This window comes from Lytechinus variegatus, chromosome 13 (assembly GCF_018143015.1).
Source record: "Lytechinus variegatus isolate NC3 chromosome 13, Lvar_3.0, whole genome shotgun sequence".
NCBI lineage: Eukaryota > Metazoa > Echinodermata > Echinoidea > Temnopleuroida > Toxopneustidae > Lytechinus > Lytechinus variegatus.
Genome location: NC_054752.1, coordinates 30,909,538 through 30,924,722, shown reverse-complemented (window position 1 = coordinate 30,924,722; position 15,185 = coordinate 30,909,538). Strand labels below are relative to the sequence as shown.

Sequence of the window (15,185 nt, the reverse complement as noted above, 5' to 3'; positions counted from 1 at the left end):
AAAAATACAAAATACAAACTATTTAACATCAGAAACAATTAACACCAAAAATATAGAGTGGGAAGTGACAATTTAAACATACAAGTACATAGCATTGTAAATCAATGGAATATGATTTCGCTCTTTATCAATTCGTATGAAAGGCTTTGCATAATTTTTTAAAAACTAACAAGGAGGTACAGGCTTGTAAATTTGAAGGAAGTGCATTAAAAAATTTGGGTCTGAAATATGCGAAAGATTTACTTTTATATTCAATTCTAGCTTTTGGAAGCTGAAGGGGGCATCGCAAAAAAAAACGTGTCCTGTATTTCACGGACCGTTTACATTCTAAAGGCTTTAAATAATTTGGAACTAAATTATTATTTTTTATACAAGAACACAATGCTGATATTTTATACGCTGATCTACTGATTGCCACTTCAGTGACTGCAACAAAGAAGTTTGTGATGTATTATAATCTTTTTTCAAAAGCATCCTGGCATATTTATTTTGAAGTTTTTGTATCTTATCTAAATGTATTTTTGCACTGCTTCCCCAAGATGTACTACAGTAATCAATGTAAGGTAAAATCATAGAAAAGTACAGCTTCTTTGTGATATCAAAGGACAGTTAATGCTTAATCTGTCTTATACAACCTATTGCTTGAGATATTTAACAAACGATATTAGTAATATGTTCACACCAAGTCAAGCCCGGATCGAGCATGACACCTAAGTATTTAATCTGTTTTACATTTTCTAATTGTATGTTCCTGAATTTCACTGGCAAATAAGCATCCCTCTACTTTTTCTTTTGACCAAATACCATGGCTTTTGTTTTTTGCAGGTGTAAATGCATGATATTTAAGTCATTAAACCATTTACATATTGATTCAAAATCATCTTGCAAATAATTTTGTACCTCCTTAATTGATTCACCGTGATTAAAAATGGCGGTATCATCAGCATAAAGAGACCTTTTAGAATGTACATGCAGTTTCAAATTACACATGTCATGTATGTCATTAATAAAAATGCAAAATATCAATGGACCCAATATAGATCCTTGTGGAACACCTGATTTTATCTTTAAAAATTCACTGCGACAATTGTTAATCATTACAAATTGCCTTCTGTCTGTTAAATACGATTCCATCCAGTTGTATTCATTGCCAGTATAGTACTTAAATTTTGCAAGTATAAAATTGTAAGGAATAACATCAAAAGCTTGCCAGTAATACCATAGTACAGTTTTGCAAGTATAAAATTGTGAGGAATAACATCAAAAGCTTTGCGTAGGTAATGTATACATTATGTACAATACTAGAAAGCAACTGTACAAATGTGTTATTTTTACTGGTAATGCTGTTCTCGAGCAGCTTCCAGTTTTAGGTGATTCTTTAATGCTCTCTTAAATTGACAAAAAAATTTAAGAGCTTTTAAAAAAATGACATAATATACAATAAAAGCTAATTAGCTAATTTCAACAAAAAAACGGATCAGATGCAAGATGAAATTAGCAAAATAAAAAATGATTACATAACATACATTGTGAATGTTGCCTGACAGTAAAATATAAAACACTGGCTGTGGCTATTTCCTGATGATACTGCAATTTTTAATAAACATTTTGTCTGCATTTAATGTATTTAAGAAGCTCTCTGAACAGAACATGCTTGTATAGCTAAATTTGATTTTCATATTTTGTTTTTCCAGGCTCACATATTTAATCAGGAAGGACTTTTTAAAGTGACTGTCAATGCTTCTAATGAACTTGGAAGTGCTCAGAAAACTCTTCATGTGGTAGGTGCTTTTTATTTTTGTTCGATCATTAAGTGGTATGATTTCCATGTATATAAAAAGCAAGACATGGGTCGTGACATGAATTATATGATTTAAAAAGAAAAAAATGATGATGATATGTTGATGATGATAATGATGATGCAGATGATTAGGATGATGATGATAATGATGTGATAAGAATGATGAAATAAAATGATGTTGGTTAGGATAACGATGATATAATAACAATTATAATTGTGATGATGATGATATAATAATAATTTTAATTGTGATGATAATGATTAATGATAATGGTGATGATGATAATAATTGTTATAGTTGTGAGAGTTTTGACCTTTTGCATGGATGGTTGCATGATATGCACATAAATTTGCCTGGTATTATTTACTGCCAAGTCCTGTAAGTCCTTTAAGTTTTCTACATGGATTATCCACATTCAAGCAGGCAGTGGGTTAAGAAAGTGATGCTAAAAGTCATTCCTGCTCATTTTTAGAATGATTAAAACTTGAATTTTACAAATCTTCAAAATTTCGTTTTGTTCAATTAGATTGTAATGAACAGAGGTATCAACAACTTGAGCCTATCTTTGGTTGAAGGATCTCACTTCACAACCCCAAACACGAGCCTGATCTTTAGCCTGAAAATGGAGACAGCAGATCGCGAGCAAGCTGTTCTATCCCTAGACTTTGACGATGGGATCGTTTACAACCAGTCCCTTCGCGATGTCAATGAGACATTTATCAGTGGTGGATCAGCTAACCCTGCCAATATGTACCTCACAGCGAGCTATGGAGATGGCTGTCAACTCATTGTATCCTTCAGCCACAAGTATGCTGCCTCAGGGAGCTATGGTCCAAAGACTCTCATCCAAAGCAACAGAACTGCCTATCTGGCCGAACTCTCGGAAGCCATTGTTGTGCAGCGGTCCATAGAGTATGTTGAGTTGGAATCATCAAGTTTTTACCCTCTGGGATCGGAGGATTCTATCATTGCAGTCGTTCCATTTGAAACTTATAATATGACTTATGAATGGAAAGTTAAACTTGGCAATGGAACAATTACTGCCGACACCACACAGAATGGAAGCATTATCCAGGTGTTTGATTTTGAAGGTCAATACGTGGTGCAAGTGACTGTGAGGAACTTGGTGAGCCAAGCGTCAGCCCTGAAGGTTGTTCGAGTTCAGAGAGCAATCACGCAAGTGACCATCTCAGATATAGATCAGGGTTTTGTGGTCCCTGTTGATCAGATTGTAACACTGGAAGCATCTACTGAAAGTGGTACAGACCCCACATTCCATTGGAACTTCGATAATGGAAGCACATTTAGCGACATGGGACGGCAGGATGCATCAGGTCTTGTGGTATTCAGCATAGTTAATCACACCTTCGCAGAAGTTGGCAATTACAACATCAGTGTTACCGCATCAAATCTGGTCAGTGCGGTGACCCAAAGACTTGACCAACTGATCGTAGTCCAGGAACCAATCGTTGGTCTTTCATCTCAGTCCGTCCATCCAACCACCTTGAATCAGACATCACAAATAACCCTCAGAGTGATACGTGGCTCTCATGTGAAGTTTATCATAATTGAGAATGGGAAAGATGAATTACTGCAGTCGGAACCACATGCGGATGGGATGTTTGCAGTCACCACTCTTCTTTCGGGCACTGGATTGCACTACTTGAACATCACAGCCTACAACAATGTTTCTGAAGCATCCACAGAAGCTGCACTGTTGGTTCAAGAGCCCATCAACAACATTACAGTCAGTCTGTTACCACTGTCTCTTGGTAAAGTTGCTGTTATTGCAACTTTTGATGGTAAGTTAACCCTCAAACATTTTGTGTCACATCTATGCTGCCCTTCAAAGGCAAAATGATATCTCATAAATTTTGAAGCAAAATATTTCTCATTTAGATAATTTTAGTGCTCTGGTAAATCTTGTCTAACATATGTCTTGCAGAATAATTACATGCTTTCATGCATTTTTCTCTTCTACTGTTGAATTTGCAAGAATAAAAAAAAATTATTGATGAGAGTGGGAATGGAGAGAAAACACAAAAATTATTGGAACCTAATGAATGATTTATAAGTGAGCATTCATTGCAGTCATGCAACTTAGTCGTTGGTATGTCACAAGGTAGTCCAAAATTACATATCATTATTATGGCAACTACATGCAACTCTGTGAGACAGTGGCAGTGATGGTGGAAACTTTAAACAAAAAAGGGCAGAAATTGTCAATAGTCGTGGGCATATAACAAATTGCCCACTGGCAAGGGGGGGGGGATATGTGACCGACCAGAAACCATCTTATAACATGACTAATCGCTTATTTAAAAAAAATAAAAATCAAATTTCAGGAGAATTGAACAGAAGACATGATCTCCTGTATCATTGGATCCAAGATGAGATGAACATTACAACATCAAGTGGATTCTTCATCATAGAACGTGATGAGATCACTGATAATTGCTCTGTTATCGTTTCTAATCAAGGTGAGAATTGCATCTTTTCATATTTAGTGTTTTATTTGCTTTGATGCATGGTGCACTTCTATTTGTAAACGTGTTGCCTCAGTTTTGAATTTTCAGGTTTCAATTTAGAATTTGCATTTGATTGTTTAAAACAAGTCTGTTATGAAAAGAAATAATAGCTATGCAATATTGTGGCTGTTTTAAGGCAGTGCTAAAGCATGAAAAACCTCTATCCATTACTGTCTGCATTGTGTTGTCCCTTTTCTTATATTTTTTTCCTCACACCTTTTTTGCAGTGGATAAGAGGATAGTATATCTACAGAATAATATATCAGAGACTCCTTTTCTGCTGAGCCATCCTCATTATGTTGAAATAAATTCAACAGTCTCATTCACCCTTTCTGTAAGTACCACATTTTTATTTTAAATAGAGAAGACAGATAAGGAGAAAGGGAGAAATAGACAGAGAGATGGGAAAGGGAGAGAGTGGAAGGAGAGTGAAGGAGAGAAGGAGGAGAAGAGGGAAAGGAGGAAAAGAAGAAGAGGAGGAACAGAAGGAGGGGGAGGAAAAGAGGGAGAGAAGGAGGAAAAGAGGGAGAGGAGGAGGAAAAGAGGGAGAGGAGGAGGAAGAGGGAGAGAGGTAGAGGAAGAAGAGAGGAGAGAAGAGAGAGGGAGAGGAGAAAAGAAGAGAGAAGGAGGAAAAGACAGAGAGAAGGAGGAAAAGAAGGAGAGAGAAAAGAGGAAAAAGGAGGAGGAAGAGAGAGAGGTAGGAGGAGAGGAGGAAAGAGAAGAAGAGGAGGAGAGGAGAGGGAGAGAAGAGGAAAGAAGGAGAGGAGAGAAGAAGAGAGGAGAGGAAAGGAGGAGAGGAGGAAGAGAGGAGGAGAGGAGGAGAAGGAAGAGAGGGAGAGAAGGTAGAAAAGAGGGAGAGGAGGAAAGAAGGAGAGGAAAAGAAGAAGAGGTGGAGGAAAAGACGGAGAGAGGAGGAAAAGAAGGAGAGGAGGAAAAGAGGGAGAGGAGGAAAAGAGGGAGAGAGGTAGAAAAGACAGAGGGAGAAAAGACAGGAGAGGAGGAAAAGAGGAGAGAGAGAAGGAGGAGAGAAGAGGAGAGACGGAGAAAAGAAGGAGGAGGAGAAGAGGAGAAAAGAGGGAGAGAGAGGAAAAGAGGGAGAGAAGGAGGAAAAGAAGGAGAGGAGGAAAAGAGGGAGAGAAGGAGGAAAAGAGGGTGAGAAGGAGGAAAAGGGGGAAGAAAAGGTAGAAAAGAGGGAGAGGAGGAAAAGAAGAAGAGGTGGAGGAAAAGACGGAGAGAAGGAGGAAAAGAAGGAGAGGAGGAAAAGAGGGAGAGAAGGAGGAAAAGAGGGGGATGTGAAGGGTCGAGAATTAAAAAAAAAGAAGGGTATGGAGAAGAAATAAGTCTGATTGATAGAGAACAGTGCAAAATCAAGAAGGGAATGTATAGAAAATGATTGATTGAGGGAGTGATATGGGGTGTATGTGTGTATATGTGTGATTAGGTTAGTGGGTGCATGCATTTGTTTTACAGATTTGACAATGAGGAAACTCTTATTGAATCTTAATCACATTTTAAAAATAGGAAAAAATTAGATATTTCATATATTTATATAATAAAATTCATAAGGAATGGTATGTGACACCATTAGTTCCCTTATTTGCATACTGACCAGGCTGTGCATATAAATGTTTAATAAAAAAAATGTCACAACTTTCTTATGTCACATTCGATATTGATGAAATTTTCATTGGTAACCTTGTTTATTACAGAAATTGATGGGTATATTCTGGCACATCAAATTTCTTTTTTTCTGTGCATGTATAATGTATTTGTTATGCATTACATGCATATTGCATTTGATTATATGATTTGTGGAGAAAAAGTGAATAGTCATTCTTTGAAAACAAGAAAAAAACGTGTATGACTTTAAAAAATATTTTATATCAACTTTTTCATGGAGTGAACTTGGCATTTGATTAAGCTGTATTACAGCTTAAACAGTGAATATTGAATAATAAATGAATAAAGAGGTCTGATCTTTGCTCTGCAATCTGACATATTCAAGCAATCATATACATATATATAGATCTCTTTCTCTGGCTTATTTGAATCAAATGATAACTTGCACAACAGATGTGGGGTCTATTACATGATGGGTAATTTGATTGGTATGTCCAACCATTCTAGATGCTGAAAACAATAGAGAGTGATATAAGTCTGATGGAAAGAACAAGAGAATGGTATCCTAGATGCTGGGATCACCCAGCGGGGTGCTAAATGGGAGCTCACGCAACGCCCCAAAACCGCAGAAACCGCAGACGAGACAAAAATAGCTGGGAGAATACCTCTTTTTTTCCCTCTGAAATAATAAACCTTGAATGAGGTTTTCTTTCTCTTTGAATATTTGACCTTGGGGATGTTAAGGCTCCTTCTTTGAGAAGTAGGTCAGATTTTGGTTTAAGGTTGGTTTAAGGTTAGGAACTCGCTTGTATAATGATTGATTTATTTTACATTTATTTCATATTTATTCAACAGGGTAGGCCCATCAGTTATCTGGATACTGATGTAACCTTAAATATGTAGATAAACACTAGAAAATTATCACATAGTGAATTTTAATTATCAATGATATTATTTATGATTTATTTAAATGCTCAAGATATTAAAATATGCAAATTAACTATAAAATAATTGATGGAAAGTTAAAAAAATTTTATTGAATGAGTAAACAGTTTTTGTCTGTCAAAAGTTGTGTTATAAAAAATGCTAGAAGAAGTAATGAATGGTAATACCGCAAAATGAAAAGTAAAAGTCAAGATTTTTTCCCCATGCTCTTCATGGGCCATGTAGTGTTCACATTGCTTAAAGGTAAATGCCAGTCGTGGTAACGATATCAAAATGAGTTCATACAGAATCCAATGAAATGACCACCAAATTGTCTGTATAAATCAAATATATGTAATATGTAATTGCTGAGAAATCAGCAAAAAAGCACAGGATTCAGGTCAAACGTCGGGCCCGACATTCAAAGCAGTAATTATACACTGTGCCACGTGCACTTATCTTTGTTGGTGATCTTCAGTGTGAACATTTTTCAGCGTAGATTTCAAGATTTCACACAGTTCAGTTTATGTAACTGTACCAGATCTAGATCCTCGATGATATACTGACAATTAAAGAGAAATGCCAGTAGTTGCAGTAAACACTGATTTCATGAGAAAGTCTGTAAAACCAGGCTTAATTGTCAGAATATCATCCAGGATCTAGATCTGGTACAGTTACGTAAACTGAACTTTGTGAAATCTTGAAATCTACGCTGAAAAACGTTCACACTGAAGATCACCAACACAGATAGGCACACGTGGGACAGTGTATTATTATTGCTGGAATAAAGACCCGACGGAAGTGACCGAATCCGCGCTTATTTTGCTTATTTCTCAGCAATTACACAATTTCTTCCAGAATCCTTTGGCACATATTTTTTATTCATACAAACAGACACTTGGGTGGTCATTATTAGATTCTGTAAAAAGTCATTTTGAGATCGTTACCAAAACTGGAATTTATCTTTAAGCCTTGTTTTACAGACTTTCTCATGAAATCAGTGCAACTACTGGAATTTCTCTTAAATACTAAATATCAGGCCCTTGCCCTATGAAAAAGTGTTTATTGTTATGGAGTATGATCTTCTTTAATTAGCCTCAGAACACTCCTCAAAACTCAAAAGTTAAAATCATCATGGTTTAGAATTCTTTCATCAGTGGTCCTTTGAAAATATTAATGATAATTATACAACATTTGTGTTGCTTAATACAATGTTCTTTTGTGGAGTAAGGCCCCAAAGGGGTGACCACACATTGCATGTCAGGATGGCGGGTTCGGTTACACTTCGTAATTCTGAAGGTTCGTAATTCCAAAGGTTCTTTATTCCGAAGGTTCGTAATTCTGAAACACGTAAATTGCCTATACCTTGATGTTCATTAATCTGAAAACGTAAAAGGGTTCGTTAATCCAAACATTTGTGGCGTTATTCTGAAGGTTCGATAATCCGAAAACGAAATAAGGTTCGATGTTCCAAAGGTTCGTTAATCCGAAAACGAAATAAGGTTTGTTGTTCCGAAGGTTCATTTGTCCGAAAACGAAATAAGGTTCATTAATCATTTCATTTTCGGACTAACAAACCTTCGGAATTACGAACCTAATTTTGTTTTCGGATTAATGAACCTTCGGAATTACGAAACCTCATTTCGCTTTCGGACTAACAAACCTTCGGAAATACAAACCTTCGGAATATCCGAACCTTCGGAATAACGAAACTTCAGAATTACGAAGTGTAAATGCGGGCAGGTTCATGGTAGTTTGCCCCAGAAGTTGGATGCAGTGAGAGCCCTTTATAACAGAGTTTGGCCAAATTGTTTCCAATGGATTAGAACAAGGCAGGTTTTGCTTTCTTTGGCAAGCACAAATTCAAACAATTGTGGAACATGGTAATGGATTGAAAACAAATCTGCCTAGCCCTGATCGCATCCATCTTCAGGTGCAAACCTCCTAAACCATCGTCTAGATCAGTGATACATGATCGTGATCGCCCCCTAAGCATTTAGTTGACGATTAGCTTCTAGTATAAAAATCATTTCCTCAAACTTGGCAGAGTTATAGACCCACTGGGATCAATGTTATGACATCTGTTTTCCTCCTGACCTTGATAACTAATTGATGGATTGGTAGATATTGGATTTGTTATTATTGTCTTCATTCTGGAGGACTTGAGCCCCTGCCATTCATCCTATTGTTATTTGTTCTGTAGAGTTGCATAAGTAAATTTAGCCAAATTCTTGGAAAGACCATACTAAGGATTTCATTTCTTTATCATTTAATTTTGATTATTGACGTCATGACGAGATCAACTGTTGCGAAAGGAGGTCAGATAGCAAAAGAACAAAAAATACTGAGAGATGGAGACCCCTGATTTTTATCAATTTTCCAGATAAATCTTCTAAACAAAAACACGATACAATGATTTTATTTAATATTTGTCTTCATTTAAATGCTGTTTATTGATATTACATGTACATTTTTTCATTTCAATGTAGCAATTTCATTGTTTAAGATGTAATGAAAATATTTATCTTCATTAAATTTCCATCATTCAAATTCTGCAATTCAAATCAAATCATTCAAATACTGATTTAAAATGCTGTTAGGCAAAACAGTCATTTTAATGTCTTTGTTTCCCCACCAGCCTAATTCTCTAATTCAAATGCTGTCATTCAAATGTTTTTATTCAAATACCTTCATTCCCCCATTGCCATTAATCAAGTTGCGCTATTCAACTTCCCTTCAAATGTAATCATTTAAATACTTTCATTTGAATACCATCACCAAAATGCAGGCATGCAATTCGTATAAGTTCTAATGGAATCATTGAAATGTCATCATGTAAATGCTATCATTCAAATGCTGTTTGAGACACCACGCCATCCATATGCCATCATCAGCATACAGAACAGCACTTATCTGAATGTTCCATCTCCAATGTGGATGCCATAGAGTGGTGGGGATGTTGAGAGTGAAGAAAGAACCCATCAAAGTTTAGGAGATATATCATAATTCATTTTTACGTCCCAGATATTCTATTTTCCCACAGATGTTTAGCCTACCTGCACCTTGTAGAGAATGGGAATTATCCCAAAATAAAAGCCAAGGAGGTAAACAGCCAATGTGTTTTCCTCACCAGTCTGATTTTGCTCAATCTCAAAGTTTAAGTCTGATTTTACCTCTCATAATCTTTAATCTTGAGATTCAGGAAACCTCATGAGGAGTTCGTCTTCGGGCTATGGAAACAGGGATCCTGGATTTTCCATAAGTGGGGCATTTTAGTTCAGAAAAGTTTTGACAGGCCCCCCAAAAGTCTTCACTTTCTAATGATGTGTTATGCATATATGCACAATATTTTCCACAAAGAAATAATTTTTTTATGGCTATCAAAAGGGGGGGGGGTGGCATGGGCAGAACCCATTACCCTATGGAACCTGCAGACTTTGGCCTCTTTATATTTTAACTCATTGCTTGCTAGAACTTGGGGATCTTTGTAAATTTTCTATGTGAATTACAGAATTCAGAATTTGATAGGTTAAAATATATAGTATGAATAAGTTATCCTTAGTCATAACTCAGCACACCTTCAGTTCCAAATGAACACAAGTTGACTTAAGATTGTAGTATCAAGATGATACCAATAGCTTTTAAATTCCATTTAGTTAATAGTTTTCCTGCTTGGAAATAGTGGGATGTTAATTTGAAAAATAAGACTGGTGAAGACGGGCCTACTACAACTAGGTCCACATATTTTTTATCACTGGGCATTTCCCAGGGTGGTAACAGAAGAATGCAAGACAGTTTCCTATTGTTAAAATTCCCTCACGTTTTCCATTTGAAATGAATGGGAAATTAATAAAAAAATATCTGGTCCAAGCTAGTTGGTGTTTTCATCCTTGCCATTAGTGTAAAATTGTAATGTAATTCTCTTTCCATTTTTGACCTTGGAATGTTGAAGACTGAGGGGAATTACAATGGTATTGTTTTACAAACATAACCCAGCCCTAGTTTAGAGATGTGTTTTAGTAGCGAAATTGAAAGGAATGTTGCTATTTGATCTGTATTGTTTCCAAGGTCTTTATATGCCACTGGAATGAAATATGAAAAGATGCCAATTGTTGCATATATAATATATAAAAGAAGAAGGTTATATACTTTTTATACAGTAGATACAATGGAATCTATTTTGTCAGGCATAAACAAATGCTATATAGGTAGAAAAAGTGGTATTAACTGGACAGTTTTATTGCAAAGAAAAAAGAGTGTTCCTGTAATGCCAGTGATATAATATTAATTCAATTTCCTTGTTAGATTAAAAAAAGATGTAAATTAAGTTGTAACTTCTAATTGATGTTGAAAGTTGAGTTGGAGTTTAAAGATTCCAATTTATGATTGAATTTCTCGAATTTGGAAGTATTTCTAAAATCCATTTTTTTAAAGGACAAGTTCACCCCAACCAAAAGTTGATTTAAAAAAAGAGAAAAATCCAAGAAGCATAATACTGAAAATTTCACCAAAGTCGGATGTAAACTAAGAAAGCTATGACATTTTAAAGTTTCGCTTAATTTCACAAAAACAGCTTATGCACATCCTAGTTGGTATGCAAATGAAGAGACTGATGTTGTCATCCTCTCACTATTTCTTTTGTCTTATATTATGTTTAATATGAAATATTCTATTTTATATTAAACATAAACTAAACTAAAAGACTGTAGATCAGTAGAACATATCAAGGCCAGTTTAAAAAACTTATCTAATGGCCAAATTGTAAGTTGTACCAGTAGTGAGTTAAGTTTATTGTAAGCGCCTTGAGCACCCCTAATAGGGTGGATATGTTTGCGCATTACAAATGTCTTATTATTATTCCTCATTGTCAAGTGAAACAATTCCTTCCTGAACATGTGGAATTTGCATTGTTTATTACTTTACGGTTCAGTCAAGTTGGTCCAAATTGTCAAATCTGTAAAAAATGAAATATTGCATAATTCAAACGATAAAAAACAAAAGATATAGTGAGTGAGGGACATCATAAACTGTCTCATTTGCATGTCGATGAGTTGTGCATATCACTATTTTGTGAAAAATAAGCGGAAATTTAGAATGTCTTAACTTTCTTATTTTACATCCGATTTTGATGAAATTTTCAGTGTTTTGCAAGATTGATTCGATTTTTTCTAGGGTGAACTTGACCTTTGAAGGGATGGTCCGGGCTGAAAGTATTTATATCTTAATAGATAGAGTAGAATTCACTGAGCAAAATGACGAAAAATTCATCAAAATCTGATAACAAATAATAAGGTTATTGAAGTTTAAATTTCAGCAATATTTTGTGAAAACAGTCGTCATGAATATTCATTAGGTGTGCTGATGATGTCACATCTCCACTTTCCGTTTTCTTATGTTAGTACATAAAATCATAATTTTTTCATTATATCATACTTGTGTGAATAATATGTCTTCCTTATAATGAAATAAGTCGCAGCAATAAATATCTAATGCAATAAATCAGTTGTCAATCCAATTTTTCTAGTTCTTGGAGGAAAAAGTTTGAATAAACCTAAGTTCATATAATAAAATACAAAAGAACAAGTGGGGATGTAACATCATCAGCCCACCTAATGAATATTTTTGATGACTGTTTTTCACAAAATATTGCTAAACTTCAAATTTTGTTATTTATTATCCAATTTTGATGAAATTTTCGGCATTTTGCTCAGTGAATTCTACTTTATTTATTAAGCTATAAATACTTTCAGCCTGGACGATCCCTATAAATCATGTCTCCTCATCAATTCTTTTTACTGGCTGTCATCTATCCTGGGTTTGTAATGGATTCAATTCAATTCAAAATTTATTTCAATCAATCAATCATAAAAATACGGGTATATACTTATATGAAAATATGAAAGAGTAATTCTGATGCAGGTTTTTGATGAGTGTTCTTTGAAGAAATGCACATCTGAAAAGAAATGCACATCTGAAAATAAGCTATAATACACATCACTGTTTTGTTAAAGGAGAAATGCATCCTGAAATGAAGTTTGTTGCAAAAAATACCAGGAAAGGTGATACAAATATTGGTGAAGGTTTGAGTAAAATCCATTAAAGATAAAAAAAGTTATTAGAATTTTAAATTTGGCATTTGTGACGTCATAAATGAGCTACTTCCCCATATGTTATGTAATATAAACTGCATAAATTTGAAATTTTTAATGGTTTGTGGTTATACTTATTTTTGTTTTCTTCTTTGGAACAGATGTGAAATGATTTGTCTATTGATATATTGAAGGTACACTAAAAACCATTTCCAACTTTTTGAGGAAATGAAATATCTTTGATTTTTTACCATAGCTGCTTGCATATGACATCACTAATCAAATATTTCAAATTCTAATAAATTTTGTATTCTTTGAAGGAATTTTCTTGAACCTTTTTTAAGGAAACTTTTTGTCAGGGTGAACTTTCCCTTTAATCGAGTTCAAATCTACTGTATGTGTTACAGATCCTTGATGGGACCATATTCTACATAATCACTGTACCTTACTTTCTTTGGTTATAGATGTGTAGGAAATCTCATCTTTACTTTAGTAATTTGTTTATTATAATGTCCACAATATTCTCCACCATCTGTAAATAAGAAGCGTGAGCCTGCCATTGCCATATCTACAAGTATATATATTTTAAGAACTACAAAATAAAGAAATTTTCATTCCATCAATAATGAATTCATGTATTTTATTTTCCGCAGCTGCAAGAAATGTTATTTTTTTAACCATGCATCTTGGAATATAAAGCATTCATCTTGCAAGTCATTATCAAAATGCTTTTTGAAAGACCTGGGCTCTGTTACACATAGCTTAGCAATGATCGTAGAACATTTTTCTACGATTGATTCCATTGGCTACAATGTACAATTGACCGTGAAAATCAAGCGTATGATTAATTGCTAACCTTTGTGTTACAGGACCCTTTTATTTTTGTGACTGACTGACCAAATATTGCTGGCTTGAACTACATGTAGGTCATAGAAAATCATGTTTTTAGTACAATACAAACGTCAACTAAACAAAGCCCTTTTGAAACATCAGAAGCACAGCAGAACCAGCGATATTTTATTTTCAAAGAGAATTTGTGACCTGTTTTAAGGGTCGTAGACAATGGGCAGTAAATCAGATAAAGAGGGCAGGAAAAGGAGGGACAAACATTTGTCTATTTCTACACCTTGTCTGCAATAGAGGCAGCCGTGATTGATTTTTAAACATAAATGGCCCCTTTAAATTCCCTTTGGTAATGTTATCTTAGAGACAAAAGAGGCTGTTTCAAGAATATCTTTTTCATCCTATCGTAGAGACAATGACTCATTATAGTGTTGGGTGTCAAAAAATCAGAATTTTATGATGGCTATATTTTGACCTTATATAGGGTTTTTCTTATGATTCACTTGCCATTTAAACAGATGGTTTGGAAGTAATATTTCAAAGTATGATAACTGAATCTATGTATTTTTTCTACTTTATCATTCTTATCCCAGTCATTAACCAAGGAAGTTGCTAGAATGACCTTCTTTTTTTCAACCTTAAAGAGAAATGCCAGTAGTTGCAGTAAACACTGGTTTCATGAGAAAGTCTGTAAAAGAAGGCTTAATTGTCAGAATATCATCGAGGATCTAGATCTGGTACAGTTACATAAACTGAACTTTGTGAAATCTTGAAATCTACGCTGAAAAACGTTCACACTGAAGATTACCAACACAGATAGGCACACGTGGGACAGTGTATTATTATTGCTGGAATAAAGACCCGACGGAAGTGACCGAATCCGTGCTTATTTTGCTTATTTCTCAGTAATTACACAATTTCTCCCAGAATCCCTTGGCATGTATTTTTTATTCATACAAACAGACACTTTGGTGGTCATTATATTAGATTCTGTAATAAGTCATTTTGAAATCGTTACCAAAACTGGAATTTATCTTTAAAGGGGAAGTTCACTATGATAAAAGTTTTTCATAATATTAGCTGAAAAATATTAGATATTAAAAAGTATTGGTGAAGGGTTGAGAAAATTCATTGAAGGTAAAAAAGTTGTTAGAAATTTTTATTTTTTATTTGTGACATCATGTGCGAGCAGCTTCCCCACATATCGTATAGTAAAAAAAAAAACAATGAAATGTCATTTTCTCAAAATATTGAAAAAGTTTTTTTATCATCTTTATTATTTCATACCACTCCTGAAAGAGAAACTTTTGTTGGTCATCAGGGACCATTACAAAATTTATTTTTTTAATTGATACTTTAATACGTAACATATGGGGCAG

The 15,185-nt window shown here is 34.6% G+C and overlaps 1 protein-coding gene across 1 annotated transcript in view; it reads left to right on the top strand.

The window, feature by feature from the left end:
* Positions 1-15,185, top strand: part of LOC121426107 (polycystic kidney disease protein 1-like 1) — a 115,127-nt gene that overhangs the window by 21,509 nt on the left and 78,433 nt on the right. The window contains exons 7-10 of the mRNA XM_041622270.1: positions 1,695-1,781; positions 2,329-3,604; positions 4,148-4,282; positions 4,558-4,664. Of these exons, the coding sequence (XP_041478204.1) occupies positions 1,695-1,781; positions 2,329-3,604; positions 4,148-4,282; positions 4,558-4,664 (1,605 nt within the window). The remainder of the gene's footprint in view (positions 1-1,694; positions 1,782-2,328; positions 3,605-4,147; positions 4,283-4,557; positions 4,665-15,185) is intronic.